The following is a 22,048-nucleotide window of genomic DNA, read 5'->3' as shown; positions in this document are numbered from 1 at the left end:
TAATGTGTATCCTTGATCTAAAGGCACATAATAATATCTGGTTGTCTCCCTTTGTGCTGTTAACAGCCATTGGCACTAAAATATTAGATCCTTTATTCAGTAAGGGTTTCAAAATGGTGATATGTCAATTCTATCATTTCTATTTTATTTATTACTTGGAATGTTTTATAATGTGAAGTATTCTGTCAAATGCTATTTTGTTACCCAGTGATTTGATTTGTATAGGAATGGCAAAATATTTCCTGATGTCTCTCCCTTTATTTACCAGTTTTCAAAGTAATGAGTTAATTCTCTAGCATCCTCCATTCCTTCTTAATCTTCTCTTCCATAGGAAGGCCTCAAACCCAGTATTGCCCTTGTCCTTCCCTGTGTACATCACCACCTATCAATATATCACCCAGAGTGGTATCTCACTGCAATAAATGAAATATTTCACTTTTGGCCTGACTAGTAGAGACTCTGAGGGGTTCTTAACTCCTGCTTCTAAATAAATGTAGATATCCCATTTTCCTGTATAGCCAAAAGGGCTTGAACAGTTTTTGTGAATACCTTACTCGGTTGACTCATATTGGGATCCTTGTTTTTTTTTAATTTATTGATTGATTTTAAAGAGAGAAGAAGAGAGAGAGAGAGAGAGAGAGAGAGAGAGAGAGAGAGAGAGAGAGAGGAAGAAACATCAATTTGTTGTTCTACTTATTTATACATTCATTGGTTAATTCTTGTATTTGCCCTGACAGGGGATCAAACCCACAACCTGGAGTATTTGGATTCTAATCAACAGAGCTACCTGACCAGGCCCAGGATCCTTATTAATAGAAATACGTTCAGATATTTTATAATAACCAATAGTTTGAATTTAAATGTTCTCATGGTGTTCGTAATCATTAAAGAGGGGAGAAAAAAATCAGCCTCAGAAAATTACATCAATCTCTAGGAAGTGATGTCCTATCATAAACAGTCCATTTTACAACCCTGTCAAAGACCTTTAGCATACCAATATCATTTAAACTATTCACTATCATTCTCTATTTTTAACAAAATCCCCATATAAACATGTATCATTCCATACCTCCATTAAAACCATTTAATAAGAATGGAAAACACATTGTGAGAAATGACTGGGTCTATGGTAAACTACTAGAAAACTTCCTACGTACTGAAACAATTTACTGTTTACCACTTTGGATGGAGTATTTCAAACACTTACTAATTCCTCTGACAATATTTGATCCCAGCTTATGCTTCTCCATTTTGTCAACTGGGATTGCAAGTCAAACACCTATCACCCATTTGCTTGCACAGTGATAGTTCAAAATGCCACTCATAGGTTTTGTGGAAGGACATCATTAATCAGATTTGTACTCCATTGGAATAACTACATTTTCAAATCTAATTACATATCTTACGATTTTATTTGTTCTTTACAAATGATAGTTTTATCTTTTGATTCTCAATACAATTCTTATCCTAAAAAAGAAGTAAGAAGTGAAGGAATTCTGATGTTTTTGCCATTTATCAGCATTACACACTCCTTTTGCCAATCTTAACTCTAAAGATTGAGAGAAATTAAATTAAAGCCTTCAAGTCTCTTGACAAAAAAATCCCCAAGGTCCCCATGGGCTAAGTACCGTGCCGTGTCCAGTTTCTACTCCTAAATCACTTTATAATTATCTGAGCCATCTCTGTTTTTGGAACTCCTCCTTAATTTTCCAAGTTGAACTGTTTGACTCCATTTCTTCAATGGAAACAGCCTCTCCTGCCTCATGGAGTCTCAATAGTTCCCCTAGCTGCAAGTATATGGGATATGCACACTTGTATGTAAATACATTACTTGCACTCTCTCTTGCCTCACAACCAGGAGCTGTGCTTTTTACAGCTCCGTGCAGTTTCTTTAACATTAGAGTTTAAAGAAATAGGACCCTCTGGTGTTGTACATAATATAACATATGCTTATTAATGTTGGATTTTTTTAAAGTCCTCACCTGAGGATATGTTTTCACTGATTTTAAAGAGAGAGGAAGAGAGAGAGAAACATTGATGCGAGAGAGAAACATTGATTGGTTACCTCCATATGAGGCACAACAGGGGATCAAACCCACAATCTTTTGGTGTATGGGATGATGCTTCAAACAACTGAGATATCCAACCAAGGCCAAAATATTTTTTGAATGAGTAACTGTGATACAAGATTGACATCACCAACTGTTTCTCTCTGGCATTAAAGTGTGGAACAAAGTGATTGCTCAGATGGGTAATAACTTTAGTTTTGTTTGTTTTGTGTGGTTCTTTTTTTGTTTTTTTTTTTTGGCTTTTCAAACATTCACTTTTTTCCAAAGTTCAATCATAACATTGAATATAAGAGGTAAGGGATGAGAAGAGACAGGAAAAAGAGACACACATCTGAAAGTACCTGCTGCTAGCATCTAACCAAGTAGGGGGAGACAGGTGCCAGTCACACAGCCTCCAGATGTGGCAGATATCTTCTGCATTTCATGCCTGAGAAGGGAGAGAAAAACTGAAGCATAAATTATGCACTGTAAAACCAATTGGCAGATGTGTGCCCTTGTCTTCTGCTCCACTGAGTTGCTCTGAAACACCAGGCTGTTCCCACCGAGTGGTGGAAAGGTAAATGGGGACCAGGTGTTTGAAGGTGGCACATAGACTATAAATGAGAACTGATGCTGTGGACAAAAAAGAAGAAAACTAAGCCTTGCATGGTGTAAAAGCCGGTAAGAAGGAGGAGGGATCAATGCTAGCTAGGTCTGGGGAAAATTCTTCTCATTAAAAGAGCCAGGCTGGTAGGTGGCCAAGTTCAAGTTCTCTTTGAAAAGATGTGGCAATCACTTCTCCAGGAGGATTTGAAAGTGCCCCCAAATGGAAAGAACTTGGGCATCATTCACATAACCTCCGGTGGATAGAGAGAAGTGAATTCTGAGGATACCACATTGAACCAGGTCAAAATTAAACTAGTTGTACTGATCAAACAATTGCTGCTATTACTGCCACTGGGAATGGTGTTAGTCATGCTTTACTATCCTCCCATAAATTTCAGTTCTGTGGCACAGGGATCCTCATATGTTTACTTTTGAATCAAGGATTTCATTGAATACTAGTAGCCTTGTACACAAATTCGTGCACCAGTAGCTCTCTGTGGGGCCTGGCCACTCCGCGCCCACTGCCCAGAGGCTCTTTGCAGCCCAGAGGCCCATCTGCGGCCAGGTGTGGAACACTTGCCTCATCATCGGGGCAATGACACAATTGTTCCCCCCCCACCGGCCCCCGGCCGCTCTGTCCCCGCTGCCCAGAGGCCCTCCATGGCCAGGGTGGAATGCTTGCCTCGTCACCACAGCAACGAAGCAAGCATTCTGCCAGGCTGCTCACGTTGCCCACTTTCAGCAGCTGCCCCCCCGGGACTGGGGGACTCCAGTGGGGCTGAGAGGACTGGGCGCCGCCATCTTATGGCTATGGGCGCTGCCATCTTTGTGATGGAGTGATGGTTAATTTGCATATTACCCTTTTATTAGATAGGATATCTGCTAGGTAAGTCTTAGGTCAAAGGTCTGTAACCTTGTAGCAAAGGAGGCTTGAAAAGGGACCTGCTGCTTCTATGTCAATCATAGGAATGTAGGGCTTAAAAGATGCTGGCTGTCCACTAACTGCTTTTCCTCTCATACTAAATGTGGTTTCATGATAGATTCTGCTCTGTATTATTTATATCTAAGTATTAATTTAAGTGTGGCCCAGATTTTGGAGTTATGTATTCACTCAGTTCAATTAAAAAACAGCATCTAAACTTCAAAGTAATCCTCTTTACTCATTTGATTAGTCTTTGAAAAACAACCAGCATAGCAAAAAAAAAAGAACAGCTTTTGGTATATAACAGACCTAGTTTAGTCTCCTAACCACCTCTTATTAGTTTTGTGAGCTTCATTAAGTTTAATAATTTTTATTAAGTTCATATTTAAATTGGGCATATCCATAGTAATAAAAACACAATATGTTAATTATACTGGACATCCTTCCAGACGTATTTCTGGATGACCTTTTGGATGAAGCTAGGGCTGTGAGGGAAGCACGGTTCCTGGATGCCAGAGGGAAGCCGGTGCCGGCAGCCAGGAGAAGGAAAGCCTACTCTTGCACGAATTTCATGCACCGGGCCTCTAGTTGAAATATACTAGTATGTAATGTCTTGTGTGACTTAAATAAGCTGAAAGAATTGAGCAGAGTGCCAGACAGTCAGAGAAGGTAAACTGAATTTATTGACTACCTATTATATGCCTGTCAGAATGGTAGACAATGCACATACAATGAATAAGGCATTCTCCATGCTTTCAAATAGCTGAGACCAAATAATAATTATTATTATAATTAGAAGAAGAAGGAGGAGGAGGAGGAGAAGGAAAAAATGGTTAATATGCTTTAATAGAACTATGTGCAGAAGTACAGTAAGGGAATAAAGTTTCTCACTGGGCTGGTAGAGGAAGACTCCATAGGAAAGTCTGATGGTTAATTTTATGTGTCAACTTGATTGGGCCATGGGAAGCCCAGACATTTGGTCAAACATTATTCTGGATATGACCGTGAGAGTGTTTCTGGATGAGATTAACATTTGATAGTAGACTGAGTGAAGCAGATTGCCCTTCCTAATGTGGGTAGTCCTCATTCAATGACTTGAGAATCTGAGTAGAATAAAAAGTCTGAGTGAGAGGGAACTTTGCTTGCCTGATTGATTAGACTGGTACAAGAGTCCTCTTCCGTACTTGGAATATAAATTATACCATCAGCTATCCTGGGTCTCCAGTGTCCATAGTTATGTAAGCCAATTTCTTACACAGAATCAATCAGCCAATCAATCTTACATATCAAGTTGCAATTTAAATGCATAATTAATATTTTATGAAATACTAGTTTTGTTTCCCTTGAGAACCTTATAGTACAGGAAACAAACTATGAAATATTACCAGAATGGTTATAATTTATAATTAAGTATGTCATTCATTTGTATTTAAATTCATTTCCGGTCTTCTTCAATCAAGAAAGATTGCCCAAGCCAGTTTGGCTTAGTGGATAGAGCACTGGCCTGCAGACTAAAGGGTCCTGGGTTCAATTTCGGTCAAAGGCACATAGCTCAGTTGTAGGCTTGATCCCTATCCCTGGTCAGGGCTCATGGGGGAGGCAACCAATTGATGTGACTCATCGATGTTTCTCTCTCTCTCTCTGTCTGTCTCTCCCCATCCTTCCACTCTCTCTAAAAATCAGTGTAAAAATATACTTGGGTGAGGATTTAAAAAAAGAAGGCTGTGGATGGCTGTGAAAAAAATACTCCTTTTGTATTTTGAGGCTATGGACTCAATGATTGCAATAATCAATCCTCTGTCTAGCTCTGTCTTGGCCAGTACAGTAACCCTGAACCACATGAAGCTGTGGTGCACTTGCCATGTGACTTGCCCAAATTAAGACGTATTGTAAGCACATAAAACACAGTGGCTTTCACAACTTTGTATAAGAAAAAGAGTGTAAGATAGCACATAAATATTTTTGTATGTTGCTTACACATTCAAATGTTATTTTAGAAAAATTTAATTAAATAACTTACATTAAAATTATTTCTTCCATTTTCTTTACTGCTCTAAATGTGGCTACCAGAACATGTAAATTGCATATGTGGCCTATATCACATGACCATTACACAGTACTGCTGCTATAGGGAGCAAGGTAGGACCTGGTACCTTCTTAGAAATACAGAATCCCAGCCCCAGACTTACTAAAACAGTGCCCTTTAACAAGATCCCCAGGAGATTCGTATGTACAAGGAAAAATTGTGAAGTACTACTCTAGCCCATCGCTCTAAGAATACTCCCTTTTTTCTTCATCCATAGAGGAAATTTCATTTCTGCAGCCCTTATTTCTAGAGAGGCTGACAAAGTAAGGATTAGCCGACTTCAAAAAAGGCAAGCCTAGAATTCTAGATGTCATGCTTTTCAGTGTCCAATTTATCTTTAGTATATACATAGGGTTCAGTTGTTAAAATGCCATGCTCAGCAAGCCTGGGACACAAAACAACTTCATTTTATCAGGTTTGAGAAGGAAGCAGCATGAAGCATTTCCTCCTGTGATACATTGCTCTTCAGCAGGCTGCTGCCAAAACCCAGGGTCCATTCTGGTCCTCAGGTGCCCTCATGCCTCCTGCAGCTCCTCTGTTCACCTGGTCCTCCCCATCCCTGCGCCCATAGCAGTTAGCAGTGTTTTCCCTTCCCCTTCCATTCTGCTTTTATCTTCTCTGCTGATCATCCCCTTGGGCTCTGCTTCCTGTTTCTCTCATGACAGCTAATTTTGTGCAAAAGTAATCTGAGAGTAAGGTGTTTGTGGTTGATAATAGCTTAGTATTTTTCCTCTCCTGTAGTTTTATTGCATTTTAATAGGGAGTTCCTGGAAATAAAACGGCTTATCTTAACTAGAGAGAATAAAGCAGACGGGGTGGAATTCGGGGTACCACGCCAGACCAAGATATTTTGGACAAGAGGGTCCTTTGGTATCATTCTGTTTTCCATTCCTATAAACCACATTCTCAACATTGTCGGAATTCACTCAGTATGCACTAAATAGCTCGTGATGTGAGCTAATTGATACAGGCTAGAAGACAAAATGGAAATCATTGAAAAATAGTTAGGTTATGGGTTAATTTCATGCAAATATTGTGTCACTGTAAAATATGAACAATTAGAGAACTGGAACTGGGTAGTTTCCCCCCTTTTTTAAATAATTGAGTAACTGAGAGCATTCCTCTTTTAAAATGTTTTTAAATAGGAAAAGTGTAATACATATGTAGAAAAGTATACCAAACAATGATTTATCACAAGGAAATATCTAAGTAATCTCTGTCCTGGTTAAGAAAGTATTTTCCTATAAATATTGCTTAGTCTGGATATTTATTTTTTAATTCTATATGAATGGAAATCTACAATGTAAATTATTTTAGGTCTAGCTTCTTTCACTCAACATTATATTTCTAAGCTTCATTCATGTTGCAGTGTGCTGTAGGTTTCTAAATTTCATAACAGAAACAATCCACTGTTGGAATAATATGCTAGTTTTTTTGCGAGATTTCTATAAAATCTTTATCTATTCACCAGCCTCCAACTCCAAGTGCACTTTGTCATGCCTCCTTTGTGGCCTCGTTCATGGAAAAGGGCCACATCTTATTGAACTTTATACCCCTCGTACCTAATGTTATTTTTTTAGAAACATATTAGAAACCAAATAAAGATTTTATAAATATCAGATAATAAGTGAAAATAGCATGCTTTTTTACAAGTTGTGTGAAATTGAGCAAATTATATAACTTCTCCAACCTTCAATTTCTCCTCTGTAAATGGAGGTGGGGATAGTTTCTTCACAGGGTTATTATGAGAATTAAATGACATAATGGAATATTAAAAAAATACATGTATTTTTACCATGCCAGTACAGTGCCAATGCTCAATAAATGATAGTAATAAAGTTATAACTTAAAAAAACACACCAATCTCTTGCTCACTTTTCATTGGAAATGGTCCCCTCACCTGCTCCACCATTCTGCCTACTGGGCGATCCTTTGGGGCTGGGCCCCCTGCCCGGCTCCCTCAGTGCCTGGGAGCCAGGTGGCAGCCCCGCCCCCTGCAGCTGCCTCTGGTCACCATCTGCAGAGTGATTGGTGGGGTGATCAAGCCGCTGCTCACACACCCCTTGGCCTGTCACCGCCCGCTCATCTGCTCCACCATCCCGCCACAGTCCCGCTCTCACTGGGGTCCATTAGGGCCACAGAGCCTCCACTGCCACCCACTGCCAGCAGGTGTTGCTGATGCCTGCCATGTTCTGCGCTACCCCCTGGTGGTCAAAGCAAGTCATAGCCAGTGGTCGAACTCCTGGTCCAACCATGCCCGAAGGGACAATTTGCATATTAGGCTTTTATTATATAAGATTAGTATTTAAGAAGTCTTACCACTCCAGAAAATGAAGATATTCTCCTACAGTACCTCCTAGAAGCATTATTGTTTTACTTTGCATGTTTATATTTATAACCTGGCTAGCATTTATTTTACTGTATCCTGTGATGTAGTAGTCAAGTTCCATTATTTTTAATGTTTATATCTGAGAGCCCTCTTTCCTGAAAATACTTTCTTTTTCCTACTGCTCTGAGTGCCAATTCTTCCATCTAAAAAAGGGTTCATTAATGTATGGGTTCCCTGTTTTGTCAATTTATTTTTCTATCCTTGTGCCAATATCACATTGTCTTGATTGCTGCAAATTAAGAGTACGCCTTGATACATAGAAGAGCTTATTGTTCTATTTTGAGATTGTCTCAACTATTTTGGACTCTTCTCATTTCCATATTTAGAATTAGTTGGTGGATCTCCACTGTTCCCCCAAATCTGTTTGGAATGTATTTATTGTTAATTAGGGGAAAATTAAAATCATTCAAATATTGAATCTTCTAATCTATAAACATGGCAAACACTTCCACTTATTTATATCATTTTTAATGTTTCTCATAAAGTCTTACAGCTTCTTAAGTAGAAGTCTTGCAAAAACTTTAAAAGATTTATTCTTTGAAATTTAATTTTGTTATGATAATTAATAACATTAAATATCTTCATTTCTTATTTTTTTGCTCATATATAGAAAAATTGTTTTTGTTCTGTTGACTTTGTTCCCAGAAAACTTAATATATTCATTTATTCAATTTGCTAATTTATGTCTGGAATCTTTGACGTTTTATACATACCCAAAAGATATTTTCTATGAATAACATTTTCTCTTTATCAAGTTTATTCACATCAGGCATATTCTTGCCTAACTGAACAGGTTAGAACAACCAGTATAATGTGAATAAAAGTATTGATAATGAGTATTTATTCTTACCTTGTGTCTAACCTCAGAGGAAGTGATTTTAGAATTTAATGATCACTTTAGGTTTAAGTAACCAGTGTTAGATTCTGTGCCTATCAGAGTGTGAAGCATAGATTACACACTCAAATACCTATTGACAACATTATTGATAAATATACTGATATATTAGATTTGTATCAGTGCTGACTCAGCCATGATTTAACTTTTTGTTCCAGTGAAAGTGTCCAGTACAGTATGTTCCAAAATGCTTACACACACACACACACACACACACACACACACACACACACACAATTAAGATAATTCATTTAAGTAATTATTTGACAAAGTTCTTACAGATTATTCAAGGCTTTATATTTTATTGTCCTTTAAAAAATTGAATGACTAATATCTTAGATATATACTAGCTCATATATATGTATATATATATATATATATATACACACACATATATATATATATCTTCACTATATATATATCTTCACTATTATATATATATATATCTTCACTATAATACTAATTAGCATACATTTCAGATATTCTGGGAAGGCATATAAGAAGTATTAAATTATCTTTACAATTTTTAAAACGTCATCTAGTGAAAGCTCAATGATCATCTAATATTTTCTCTCAGATACATATTGTGGTTTTAAGTTATCCTAATTTCATATTTACAACTAAATTATTTTAAAGTTATTTAAATATATGTTTGTTCTACAAATGAGTTAAATAAATTATTATGGGTAAATTTTCCAGAATACTTTAAGTTTTTTTAGTTAAATTAAAACTTCATATTTTTGATAATTATTGAAAACATATCCTGCCAAATCCTTTATGATTTACTTGTTGGGAAGAAAGTATTTCCACATGGGTAAATACAAATGACAGAAGTAATTTAGATTTAATATAATTCCATGGTTAATTTGAAGCAATATATATTTTTTTAAATTACAACATAACATGCCCAGAGTTTGAATTGTGTGGGTTCTTTTATATTTTATTTTAAGCACCATGATACTTGCAACTTTTATTGATCCTTCTGGAGCTCCTATGCATTGACTAGCATGTACTCTTATCTCCATCTTGCAAAAAAGATCAAGTGTCTGGCCAATCAGAACTTCAATATTTAGAGATAATTTTGAGACTTTAATACAGGTCTTTGATTATTGCTTCTGGTAAAATACTGCTGGAGAGGGAGAGTGAAGAAGACACATGCCAAGGGAAGCAATAGTCTCAAATCAAACATTCTTGTAAAAATGAATTTTACAGTGCTAGATGCCTCCAAGAAAGTGGCCCCATTGGGCTTTTCTGTGCAAACAATATAGTAGGCAGTTGCTGCCATTTCTGCCTGATAAAGCTTTGTGTACATTTGGCCTCTTGCTTGGGAAGATAAATGAGCTCACTTCAGGGTTGGGTCTATAAGCAGATGATTGAATTTCAGGGAGGTGTTTATATGCATTCAAGAGGAGTATTTCTGTCACTGCATTTCTGCATGGGAGGTCACAAAGGGAGTGGATGGATGGAAACAGAAAGGAAGATTGTTTATTGAGAAGAAATGAAAGGGATTAGTTTCTGCGGCGGCCAGGCAGGTGACCTAGATTCACAACACCAGGATGTGTACTCTGATGGATACTTTTTAAAAAAGAGAAAGAAATCTTGGATATAGGGCCTGGCTTAATTTCTAGCCAATTCACATCAAGTCTCTTTGAAGGGTTTTTCTAATCCCAGGAGAAGCTTTTATTTGACATATTTTCATGTGCTGGGTTTATCTAGGGCTCAGATAATCACACAGTGAAGTTCTCATATGGATTACTCAGCATGATCCTGGCCTCAGCAGGCTCTTTTTGGGGGCCTTTGAGTTGAAATGAGCAAAAATGAAATCTGAAAGACATGGGATCCTGGGGTCACAGAGCCCTTTCCAAAGTAACTATTCATATTTCCCTATGAAAATGAAAAACAACCCTATGCATCTCCAAAAAAGATTGCAAGTAATTCCACAAGATTTCTCTTTTGTGAGAGAAAGATCAGTGAGAATATAAAGGGCAGTGTAATAAAAAATAGAGAGACTGTGTGCTTGCCTGTACATTGAATGCTTTTAGGATGGCTGGGAGTTGCTAAAAACACACTAGGTTTACCTCCTTACAAGTTATATTTCCCACAATTTCAGCTTTTTAGGGCACAATTATAAGGAATAAATTTCCTTGAAGGTAAGCTCTATGTCCTATGCATTTTTGGATCTTCACATCCCACTGCATATATGTATATCTTCCATTATGATTGTATAAGTTCCTTGAGAGACCATGATATTATGTATGTGTGTATTTTTGTACATTTGTGTTTGTATGTGTTCTTATTTTCAGCAGCTAGCAGAAATCTAATTTTGGGGGGAGAAGTTCAGTTTCATGCATTGAAAAAGTGCCTCCTGTGGTTGACCATCACTACTTTCTAAACCAAAAGGTTGTGGAAATAATAATTTATGTATTTGCATTTCAAAATCAACAGTATAAATAATTATTGAATTGTGTCAAAATTCAATGTTGTTATAAATATTTTTCGTGGTGATTCTGTTTGCTATTTACTTATACTATAATTGGTGAATAAAATAATATAGAAATTGTAGACTGACTCTATGAGTTTGTGGGTTCAAGACTGAGAAGTTCCAACCATGTTTCACAAATGATGATATACTCACTGTAGGTATTTGAACAGGCTGAAATATATAGGAGGGGATTGGCATGAATGAGGAAATAAACGGATTAATAAAGTAAGATTCTCAGCTCTCACCCCAGAGCTTCAGACCCAGATATTCACTGTTTTCACTGAAATGATACCCAGATATGGCAAAGTACAGAAGCAAATACATTAAAATTTTTTTGTAGTTTTCAGTGCACAAGTCTTCACCTCAGTTATTATAAATGGAATAATTTTCTTAATTTTATTTTATGTTCATTCTTATTGTTTAGATATACAACTGATTTTTGTGTGTTGACTTTGTAGCCTGAAACTTTGCTAAATTTTTTTAGAAGTTCTATTTCATGTGTGTGTGTGTGTGTGTGTGTGTGTGTGTGTGTGTGTGTGTGAAATCTTATAATTTTAAAAATTGGGGCATTAAGTACATTCACAATACTCTGCAATCATCACCGTTATCCATTTCCAGAACTTTTTCATCTTCCCAAACAGAAATCTTGTACCTCTTAAACAATACCTTCCCATTCACCCCCTATTACCAGCCCCTGAATTCTTTAGAAACCATGAGCTTTCTACATGTAAGATAATGTTATTTGCTATCAGAAAATGGATGCATTTTATTTACTTTTCTTGCCATATTACTCTAGCTAAAACTTCCAGTACTACGTTAAATACCAATGGTTAAAGCAGTTTTGTTCCTGATCTTCAGGAAAAGCTTTTAGACTTTCACCATTGAGTTTAATGTCAGCATACAAAATTGTGGTGCATGCATTTATTCCATTAACTGTTTCTCTAGGGAACATCACTAGGGCACCTCAGATCATGAGTTTTTCCAGATAAAGGAGAAATATACTTCACTTTACTTTAAGCAGAAACTCCCTTTCTTACATTTTCTGGGTTGTATCCTTCTCACTCTATGCACTCTACTTGACTGGAGTATCTGAATTTTTTACTTAGTAACCCATGTTTTTCTTTTTAAATTGAGTTTATTGGAGTGACACTGGTTAAAAAATAAATTATAAAGGTTTCAGGTGCACAATTCTACAACACATAATCTGTACACTGCATTGTATGTTCACCATCCCAAGTCAGTCACCATTTATGCCCCTTTATATTCTTCTCTACCTCCCTCAACCCCCTCCTCCTTAGCAATCACCACACTGTTGTTCATGTCCATGAATTTTTTTATCTTTTTTTTTCTTTTTGGCTCAATCCTAGCACCACCCCTCCCATCTACCCACTACAGCCATCAGCCTGCTCACTATCTATAAGTCTGTCTCTATTTTGCTTAGTTCATTTTGTTCATTAGATTCCACATATGAGTGAAATTGTATGGCACTTGTCTTTCTCTGACTGGCTTATTTCACTTAGCATAATGCTCTCCAGGTATATCCATGCTGTCACAAAGGGTATGATTTCCTTTTTCATGGCTGAGTTGTATTCCATTTTGTAAATGTATCACAGCTTTTTAAGCAGTATGGAGTTTCCTCAAAAAATTAAAAATGGAACTGCCTTATGACCAAGCGATTCCACTTCTGGTAATTTATCTGAAGAAACCTGAAACACTAATAAGAAAGAATATACACAACCCCTATGTTCATTGCCGCATTATTTACAATAGCCAAGATTTGGAACCAGCTCAAGTGTTCATCAGGAGATTCATAACCTATTTAGAAAGATTTTTTTTCTTTTTAAATCTAAAAACAAATTATGTCTTTTCTGTTAACTATATCATATCTAATAAAAGAGTAATATGCAAATTGACTGTACCTCCACTATACCCACAAGTCATGCCCACCAGCCAATCAGGAGCGAGTATGCAAATTAACCCAACCAAGATGGCAGTGGCCAAAGAGCGAGCAGGAGGCTTAGGTGTCCCTGGCAATGGAGGAAGCCAAGCTCCCGCTGCCCTGGCCTCCACTCAAGGCTACAAAGTTTCAATTATAGAAGATAAATAAATCCCAGATACCAGGGCCTCTGCTTGGGTCATTGGGGGGGGGGGGGGGGCGTGGGTGGCCTGGAAGCCACCACAGGCCCCTCACCCAGGCCGTACCATGCTCCAAGGGATTCCCACCCTGATCCGGGACACCCTTCATGACAAACCAGCTGGCCCCCACCCATGCACCAGGCCTCTATCCTATCTAATAAAAGAGTAATATGCAAATTGACTATCACTCCAACACACAAGATGGCTGCCCCATGTGGACACAAGATGGCCACCACAAGATGGCCAGCAGGGGAGGGCAGTTGGGAAGGATCAGGTCTGCAAAGGAGGGCAGTTTTGGGAAATCAGTCCAATAGGGGAGGGCAGTTGGGAGGAACCAGGCCTACAAGAGAGGGCATTTGGGGGTGATCAAGCCTGCAGGGGAGGGCAGTTAGGGGTGACCAGGCCTGCAGGGGAGGGCAGTTAGGGGCAAACAGGCTGGTAGGGGAACAGTTAGGCATCAATCAGGCTGGCAGGGGAGTGGTTAGGGGGTGATCAGCCTGGCAGGCAGAAGCATTTAGGGGCAATTAGGCAGGCAGGCAGGCGAGCAGTTGGGAGCCAGCAGTCCTGGATTGTGAGAGGGATGTCCGACTGCCCATTTAAACTCAATCCTGCCAGTAGGATTGGGCCTAAATGGGCAGTTGGACATCCCTCGAGGGGTCCCAGATTGGAGAGGGTGTAGGCTGAGCTGAGGGCGCCCCCTCCCACCCCCACCCCCCGTGCATGAATTTTGTGTACCAGGCATCTAGTTTAAATATAAACTTTGTCTTGTGTTTTTTTTTTTTTTTTTTTTTTTTTCAGAAGATGCTTATAAGACCCAGGTTAGGATCGACAATGAGCCAGCTTATTTGGACATCTTGGACACTGCTGGTCAGGTAGGTAATCTTCTTAGATGTCTCCAATCTCTGAGGCCAGTTTAAGCTTTAAGTTCAAATGCATTTACCACAAAGAAGATGAGTTTAATTATTTGAATAGACAAGAACAAATTTTCAACAGCAATTAGGAATTAAATAAGAAAATAAATATTACAGGAAAATGTGACTCATTGGCAACCAGAATATTTCAAGATTCCCTTAATTTTCTCAATATAAGAGTAGATGTAATATTGCTAGTGAGATTATAAAGTAGTTTATTATTCTTCCTTAAATGTGCTCAGAACTATGTCTGAGACCCTAATATTATGATGACTTTGATTAGATAATTTTAATTGAATATAAAGAAGGAAGGTCTAGCAAATATACTCATGCAACCAAGGTTAGGCAGACAGTTCAATGGAATGAGTAACATAACCAAGATTTAGCATAATCTGACACATTATTTTAAAAATTTATAGATAGGAACAAGGAGAAAGAGAATTATGAGGAAGAGGAAGATACAATAATTTCTATGATATAAAAATAAAGATAGAACTAAAATTCTACACAGCAGTGATAAATAAAATATGAGGAAAGGAATCAGTTAAATTTTTTCAAAGCCTTGCAGTATTTTGGAGAAGAGTAGACTTTTTTTTTAACTTCATAATTTTAAAATTATTAATATATCTATTAAATGACAAACACAGAAAAAATAGTTCTCTACTGTGTTATAAACCTAAAACTACTTTAAAAATGAAATATGAAAAATATAACCTAAAAACTAGCAGATGGAAAGGGGAAGAATAAATTCTAAAGTTATGCATATAATATAAGGTTGAAAAGAAAGAAAAGAAACAAAGAAGCATCTATACTAGTAAAAGCCTATGTGGTTGTCATGCCCTCATGCCGTGATGCCCTCATGTCGTAACAATCCATCACCAGGAGGCTTTGTGTGCGCAGTGGGCATGTGTGGGTGGGCAGGGCTGCATGCGCGGAGAGGCGCATGTGGGTGGGCAGGGACTTGACGCTGCATGCATGGCACAGAGGTGGGTCTCAATGGCTCCGCATGGCGAGGCCTGGGAGTCCTGCGGCTCTGTGCAGTGCGGAGGCGGGACACCTGGCTTCGGCCTACCTCTTTGGGGTGATCCATCAAGGAGCCCCAGATGGGTGGGTGGGGCCTAGCTCTTTGGGGCAATCAATGGCAGGGTTCCCTCACTGTGAGAAGGCACAGGCTAGGCTGGGGAGCCCCGAATTTCATGCACCAGGCCTCTAGTAGCACAATAAGTAAATATATCAGGAACCAAAATAAATGGAAATGTATATACCTTTAGACAAGTAAATTGGTAGCATCATTTTGAATAAAATAACAAAACTAACCTCTTGTACTTGTTTGGTTTATAAGAGACATAAGGGTACAGAAAAGTGGGGAAAAAAAGATTCTTTTAAAAAGTAGGCAAAAATAACCAATCCTAAAGCAGATATACCTGCATTAATATCAGACAAAATAGATTTTATTGAAAAAAAGCATTATTAAGATGTAAAAGTGTTGATTTTTGATAAAAATCATCAAACAATTATTAAAAACATTTGTCTGTATTATAAAACAAATAGAGTGAGCTATATAAAATAATATATAAATCCAAAGTCATGTATAGTGGGAAATTTTAATGCTCCTCTGTCAGTAAGTACTAGATAAAAAAAATAATGTAGTTGTAGAAGATTTGAAAACCCATTTAATTTAAACAGAATTCTGTAGTCAATATGAGAGTAGGCATTACTGTCACACATATGTGTGGTTTTACTTTTTTATTTATTTCTAATCTAAGTAAAGAATATAGTCTGTAGAAGATTGATTATTTGATATATATAGAATTTTACTTTGACTTAGAGTGTGATAAAGTTTTGTAATATGTTTAAGCTAGTGGTTACCTCTTGAGGAGAAAGGGAAGACTCGGAAAAGGGGAGAGCTACAAAGTAGGCTTCAACTATACATGTAATGATTTATGTTTCCCCAAGTTCTGATTAAACAAAACCTAGGTCATGGATACAGAGATCTTCACTGTAATATTTTCCTTTGTACTTAACATATATTTAAAACATATTTTATTATTTTATCCGTTTGATGTAACTATCTAAAATTAACTGCATTAATTGGAATACTGATACTGTATAAGCCACTGGAAATAGGTGGTCTCTTTCTATATTTATGAGATATATTCAGACTATTTGAAACCCATATATGAACAAACACTTTTGGATAATGGACTAATGAGGGGTATAATCTCTTGAAGCCTTAGAGAGATTTAGAATAGGATCATTTGTATTGGCTCATGGAAAAAATAATTAGACTATCAATTGTATAAAAATCTAAAGAGGTACAAAGGCCCATCACAATGTCCTTACTAATTCAATGCATGTGAAATGCAACTATGTGAGAGTAAATGTCTGCATATCTGTGTGTATGTATGCATCTCACATTTTCAATATGATTAATTGGTCATCCATAGTGTTACAACACTGGATGAACTGCTTAATAGTGATACAGAAAATTAAATCACAGTAGTCCCTGGCCTTGAAGAGTTACACTTTTATTTTTGCACATGTTTAAAGAAAGAATCAACTCAAAACTGAAGAGACGTCAAATTTTTACGCTGTGTCTTTAATCATATCACCTCTAACTTTCTCTTATAAACACTGACTGTTCCTTATCCAACCATGCTTTAAGCATCTAATTACTCACCAGTGTGATATGTAAAACATTAGGATTTATATTTATCATTTATATTTTTAACTGAAACTTGGCAATTTCAAAACTAAACCTGCCAAAATTTAAAAAGTATATAAATTTCATTTACTCATTGCATAAATATACTAAGTAAAATGACTACCAAGACCCTCTAAAGTATACTTTTATACAAAGACATGAAAAATAGAATGTCATTCAATGACCTCATCATTCAAAGCATTTCCCTCAGTCTTACATTTTTGTGGTGGACAATGCCAGAGCTTTTCATCCTATAATTACTGCTGGGCCACTGTGCAAATAGAACTTTTATGAAGAATGGTCCTTAGTAGAAACTCTGAAGTCAATTCATAATTGTTTCTACTTAATATCCATGTAAATGACTATCATTGTGAATATTTAATATAGATGGGGCTTAGAGATGAAATATTTTAGTCCCTTTGTTTACAAATAAAGATACTGGAGCTCAGAAGAGGCAAATGGCTTACCCAAGATCACATGGCTTCTAAATGCTAACACTGGAGGGATTCAGGTGCTATCCATGCTCATGAGTCATTCCTGAAAGCCTACAGTGATGTGGCTACATTACCGCTCAAAGCCATCTCTGTGAATAGTACTGGACTATTCATGACTAGTAATGCTTGCTACTTGTGTATTATTTTTTTGACAATATCAATTATATTTTTATTAAAAGTGTCTTAGTTGAAAACCGCCAGTACAGAAAACTGGCAAGAAAAATGGATCAAAAATTCAAGATGGTAAAATCAAGGAAGAATCGGAAGGAAAAAAAAATGCCATTAGTACAAGACTTTATTTATAACCATATTTTTTCATTCTTTACATCTTTTACAATGTTTTACACAAAAGATTTATCTTCCCTAATTCTAAATGTAAAGGGTATTTCTTTGCAGATTTTCCTTGAGTTACACCATCAGTATATTGGTCCATTAGGAAAAGATTTAGATGATATAAATATATAGCAATATTGTATCTATTTGACATCTATGTGAATGATAAAATTATCAAGAACAATAGGGACAATCCATACCAGTTTCTATAACTCTTATACAGCTGTATTATGAAGAAGGGGCCCAGTTAAGAATATGTACTCAATAAATATGAATGAAATATTTGGGCATATGACCTGTATTTTTCCTATATCTGACATAAATGGGATGTGTAGAATTAAACAAAATACTTATTGTCTCTGTGATTCACTTTCTTCCCATTTTTAAAAATAAAGGGTTTAAATTAAATGTTATTTAAAACATTTTGTGCTCTATCTTTCTATCATTCTCAAAACTATTTCATTCATTCAACAGGAATTATTATGTTTTGGACAATCATTATGCTCTCTCAACAGTGCTAGTCACTATGATAGATTCAAACAAATCTGAAAAATGTTTCCTGCCTTTAAGAATTTTGCACTTTAGCAGTGGAAGCAAGGTTTATCTAGATTGTTAAGAGAAAATGTCACTTCTGTATAAAGGCTGCTTTCAATTAAGTTAAAGAAAAACCAACCATTTTTGCTCTGGCAAATGATAACCAGAAAAGAATAATGCAGGATGGCTTCTTCCAACAGAGCTTTAATTTCACTGAGAAGATGAATTTATACACATCACTTCAAATTATGAGTCCGTTAAAAGAAAAACAAGTGGGTAAAATGCCTATCATCTTACATTATAGGAATAGGACATTTTGATGATATAACCAAAAGCATTACAAAAACTTTTTCTTTAATTTCTCTTTTTCCTTCCTTCAGGAATATAGTAATATTATGATGTTCCTATATTTTTCTCCATTTTGTGTGTGTGTAGGTAGGGGTAGAGAGTGAGAGAGATTTGTGGGTGGGTTTGCAGCATCTTGTATATCTGGAAAGCCTCAAGGGGCCACAACAGGAATCAAAGGACTGAAAATGGAAAACTGGGTTCTTGACATTAAATCAAAGCTTAAGGAAGAAGCTTGATGTTTTTTTCTAGGTCATATTTCTACACTTTACAGCCCAGGTTGGCAGGTTGGGAACATATATGATAATAAGGGTATGAATTTAGCTGGCGTGACCCTTGGGTCTTTGGTATGGTAAACAGATTGCAGTAGAAAATCACTTAGGAAATACCACTAGTTCTTATTACATACATTATAGATAATATATCAAAATGTAAATTGGTCAGTTAGTCTCCTTTACAAGCTAAAAAAAATCTTTTAAGTGAGGGACTATGTCTTTTATGTCACAGTCTATGTCTGGTATCTTGGTAGATATACTGTAGGTGTTTCTTAATCATGTAGCTTTTCAGTCAATTGGGAAAGAAAAGAATAAATCCTGACCTTGTTTGTTTGATTTTTTGTTTTAAGACTCTTGGTGAATATTTTCAGTTAATCTTATTCTAATCTTATTCCTTAGAATATGTGTTGCATTTTATTTAAAATTCAGAAACAGATAGGGTTTGTGGAATCAAATTTCTCTATTAGAAATCAATTCTGCAATTAGGCAGCAAAGCTTCTGAAATGCTCCCATTCGAAGAACTCTGGTTGTTCTTTGGACCAACTACCAGTAAATAGCATGTGGGTTTTGACTTCAATAAGCAACTGGAGACAAATTGTGACCAAAAGAGCTGGAAAATATATTGCCCTAGAGCCATTAAGTGGCTTCAAAATAAGAAACTCAGTTAAACAACTTCCTTTGACCTGATGGGCTGAATGCAAAGGCCACCTTCCTATTCCATTAGTCCCCTGATGCTAGCACTAGGATTGGAAAGGAACTCATCCTTCTCTTTCCTTTTTCCTATTAGGCCCTGAGTCCTGCCAAGCCCCAGCTGGGGGCCTTTCAGGGACATTGACATTGCCCAAGAATGTCAGGGGGCAAAGGAGGGAGGGTACAAAGAGCCTAGCCCATCCTGCCTCCTCCACCACCTCAGGAGCCCCAGTGCCTTTCATGGAAAGGTACTCAAGAAAGGGACATGACATTTCTCTCTATGCCCCTCATCCCAGCCTCATTCTAGGACTAGGGCTGGCTCCTAAGTTTCCATCCAGTCTTCAGCCAAGTTCTGTGTTGGTCACACATGCACACACATGTGAAACGTTGGAGTTTACACTGAGCGGCCCAAGTTCTGGGACTCCTGTCTGCTCTGTTCTGGGGGTCCCCTTTGCTCTACCAGATTCGTTCCAGATACCAGGGTTGGGGAGGTCAGGTCAGGCTCTGCCTTGCTTATGGGAATGCATTTTATTCTTTTCACATTGTTTTTACAGCCCTACTTGGGCTGAGGAGAGGAGTTGGGATGGGTCTGGATCTTTTTTTCAGAACGCTGATTAATGTCTGTTTCCATGCTATGGTTGCATTTCTGTTTTCTGAGAATGAGTCTGCATTCAATTCGAGAAGCAACACACACACACACACACACACACACACAGAGAGAGAGAGAGAGAGAGAGAGAGAGAGAGAGAGAGAGAGAGAGAGAATTTGACAAGGAGCCACTTAATATAGGATTATCTCGGAGACTGTTAAGTTTATCTGTATTTCTAAACATGCTCTGAATTCTGAATTCTTTTTAATGAAAATTAAAATAATAATGAACATCTCATTCGGAGATTACTCAAAATTATAGGGGGTCTATGTTAGAATAGCAGTTTGAAAACTAAATGATAAGTTTACCCACTAGGGTAACAAGTATCTTTAGTATCACTAAGAAACCAAAATACATGTTTGATGCAAAGCTGTTTGACTCCCAAAGGCTCTTCAGATAAACACACACTCATCCCCTAAACTTAATACTTCCATGAGTTGTTCTGACAGTTATCTAGGTCCTTCTATGCTATTATCCAAAAATGCTGTTCTCTCTTCCTGAATTAATTTAGTTTCAAATGAAAGCTAAAATATCCTATCTAATGGAAAACCAAAAAGCATTTTTATCAGTAATAGTTTAATGGATCATAAACTGAGTCTCTCAAAGTATAAAAATAGTTTTAAAATCATTTTAAATGGGCCTCCCCTTCCTACGTTCTTTGTTGTTGATGGTTTTCTTCCCTACTATAATCCAGGAAAGCCCCATTTATGATAAAATGCAAAGTGCTATTACTTTTCTCTGCAGATATCCCATTTTGATTTCAAAATCAAATTGCTGTTCTGGGAAACCCAAAGTGCTTCCTTATAGAATGCTTGACTATTTTATTTTGGACAGGCTTCATGTATAAATTTGGTAGAGGTCTGCCTTTATAGCTACCCATGCTCTAACTCCTAAACTTTGCTCTCATTTATCCTCATACCTGAAATTTCAGAGAAAATAAAATTTGAGTCACAGAGCAATAAAAAAATAGGCATGATACAGAAGAAACAGACATTTTTGTAAGAAAACACACCAAAACTGTACTGAGCAAAATCCAGCCAAATATCATCTTCTCATTAAACTACAGGAAGTCAATGGAACCAGTACAATTCCAGGAGCTCTGGTGCCAGTGATTTGTGAATGGCAGGCCATCCTTCCTCGCTGAGAGCATAATGTATTAGGGTTCTCCAGAGAAACAGAACCAATAGGATATCTATGCAAATAGATATAGAGAGATACTAGTATAGGTATAGAGACAGAGATAAAGGTGAACAAAAGTAGGTTCACAGTTGTGAGTATGCAAAAACACATTTATTCTTGTATTATTCATTAGTAATTTGTATTTTTCCACATGAACAAATGTAAACCTTCTTTTGCCCACCTCTGTAGAGATACAGATAATGAGAGAGACTTACTGAAGTAATTGACTCACACAATTATGGGGGCCAAGAAATCCCACAACCTGCAGTCTGCAAACTGGAGAATCAGGAAAGCCTGTGATGTTAAGGCTAAAGGCCTGAGAATTTCGGGCCTGATGTAAGCCCTGATTGAGTCGAAAAGTTCAAGAACT

General features: G+C 37.1%; 1 protein-coding gene across 1 annotated transcript in view; it reads left to right on the top strand.

Annotated features, from left to right (window-relative positions):
* Window positions 1-22,048, top strand: part of RIT2 (Ras like without CAAX 2) — a 256,734-nt gene that overhangs the window by 78,643 nt on the left and 156,043 nt on the right. Inside the window, exon 3 of the mRNA XM_008158102.3 lies at window positions 14,363-14,436. Coding sequence (XP_008156324.1) covers window positions 14,363-14,436 — 74 coding nt within the window. The remainder of the gene's footprint in view (window positions 1-14,362; window positions 14,437-22,048) is intronic.

This window comes from Eptesicus fuscus, chromosome 12, assembly GCF_027574615.1.
Source record: "Eptesicus fuscus isolate TK198812 chromosome 12, DD_ASM_mEF_20220401, whole genome shotgun sequence".
NCBI lineage: Eukaryota > Metazoa > Chordata > Mammalia > Chiroptera > Vespertilionidae > Eptesicus > Eptesicus fuscus.
Note: the sequence above shows the minus strand (reverse complement) of the source record. Positions and strands in the feature narration are given on the sequence as shown.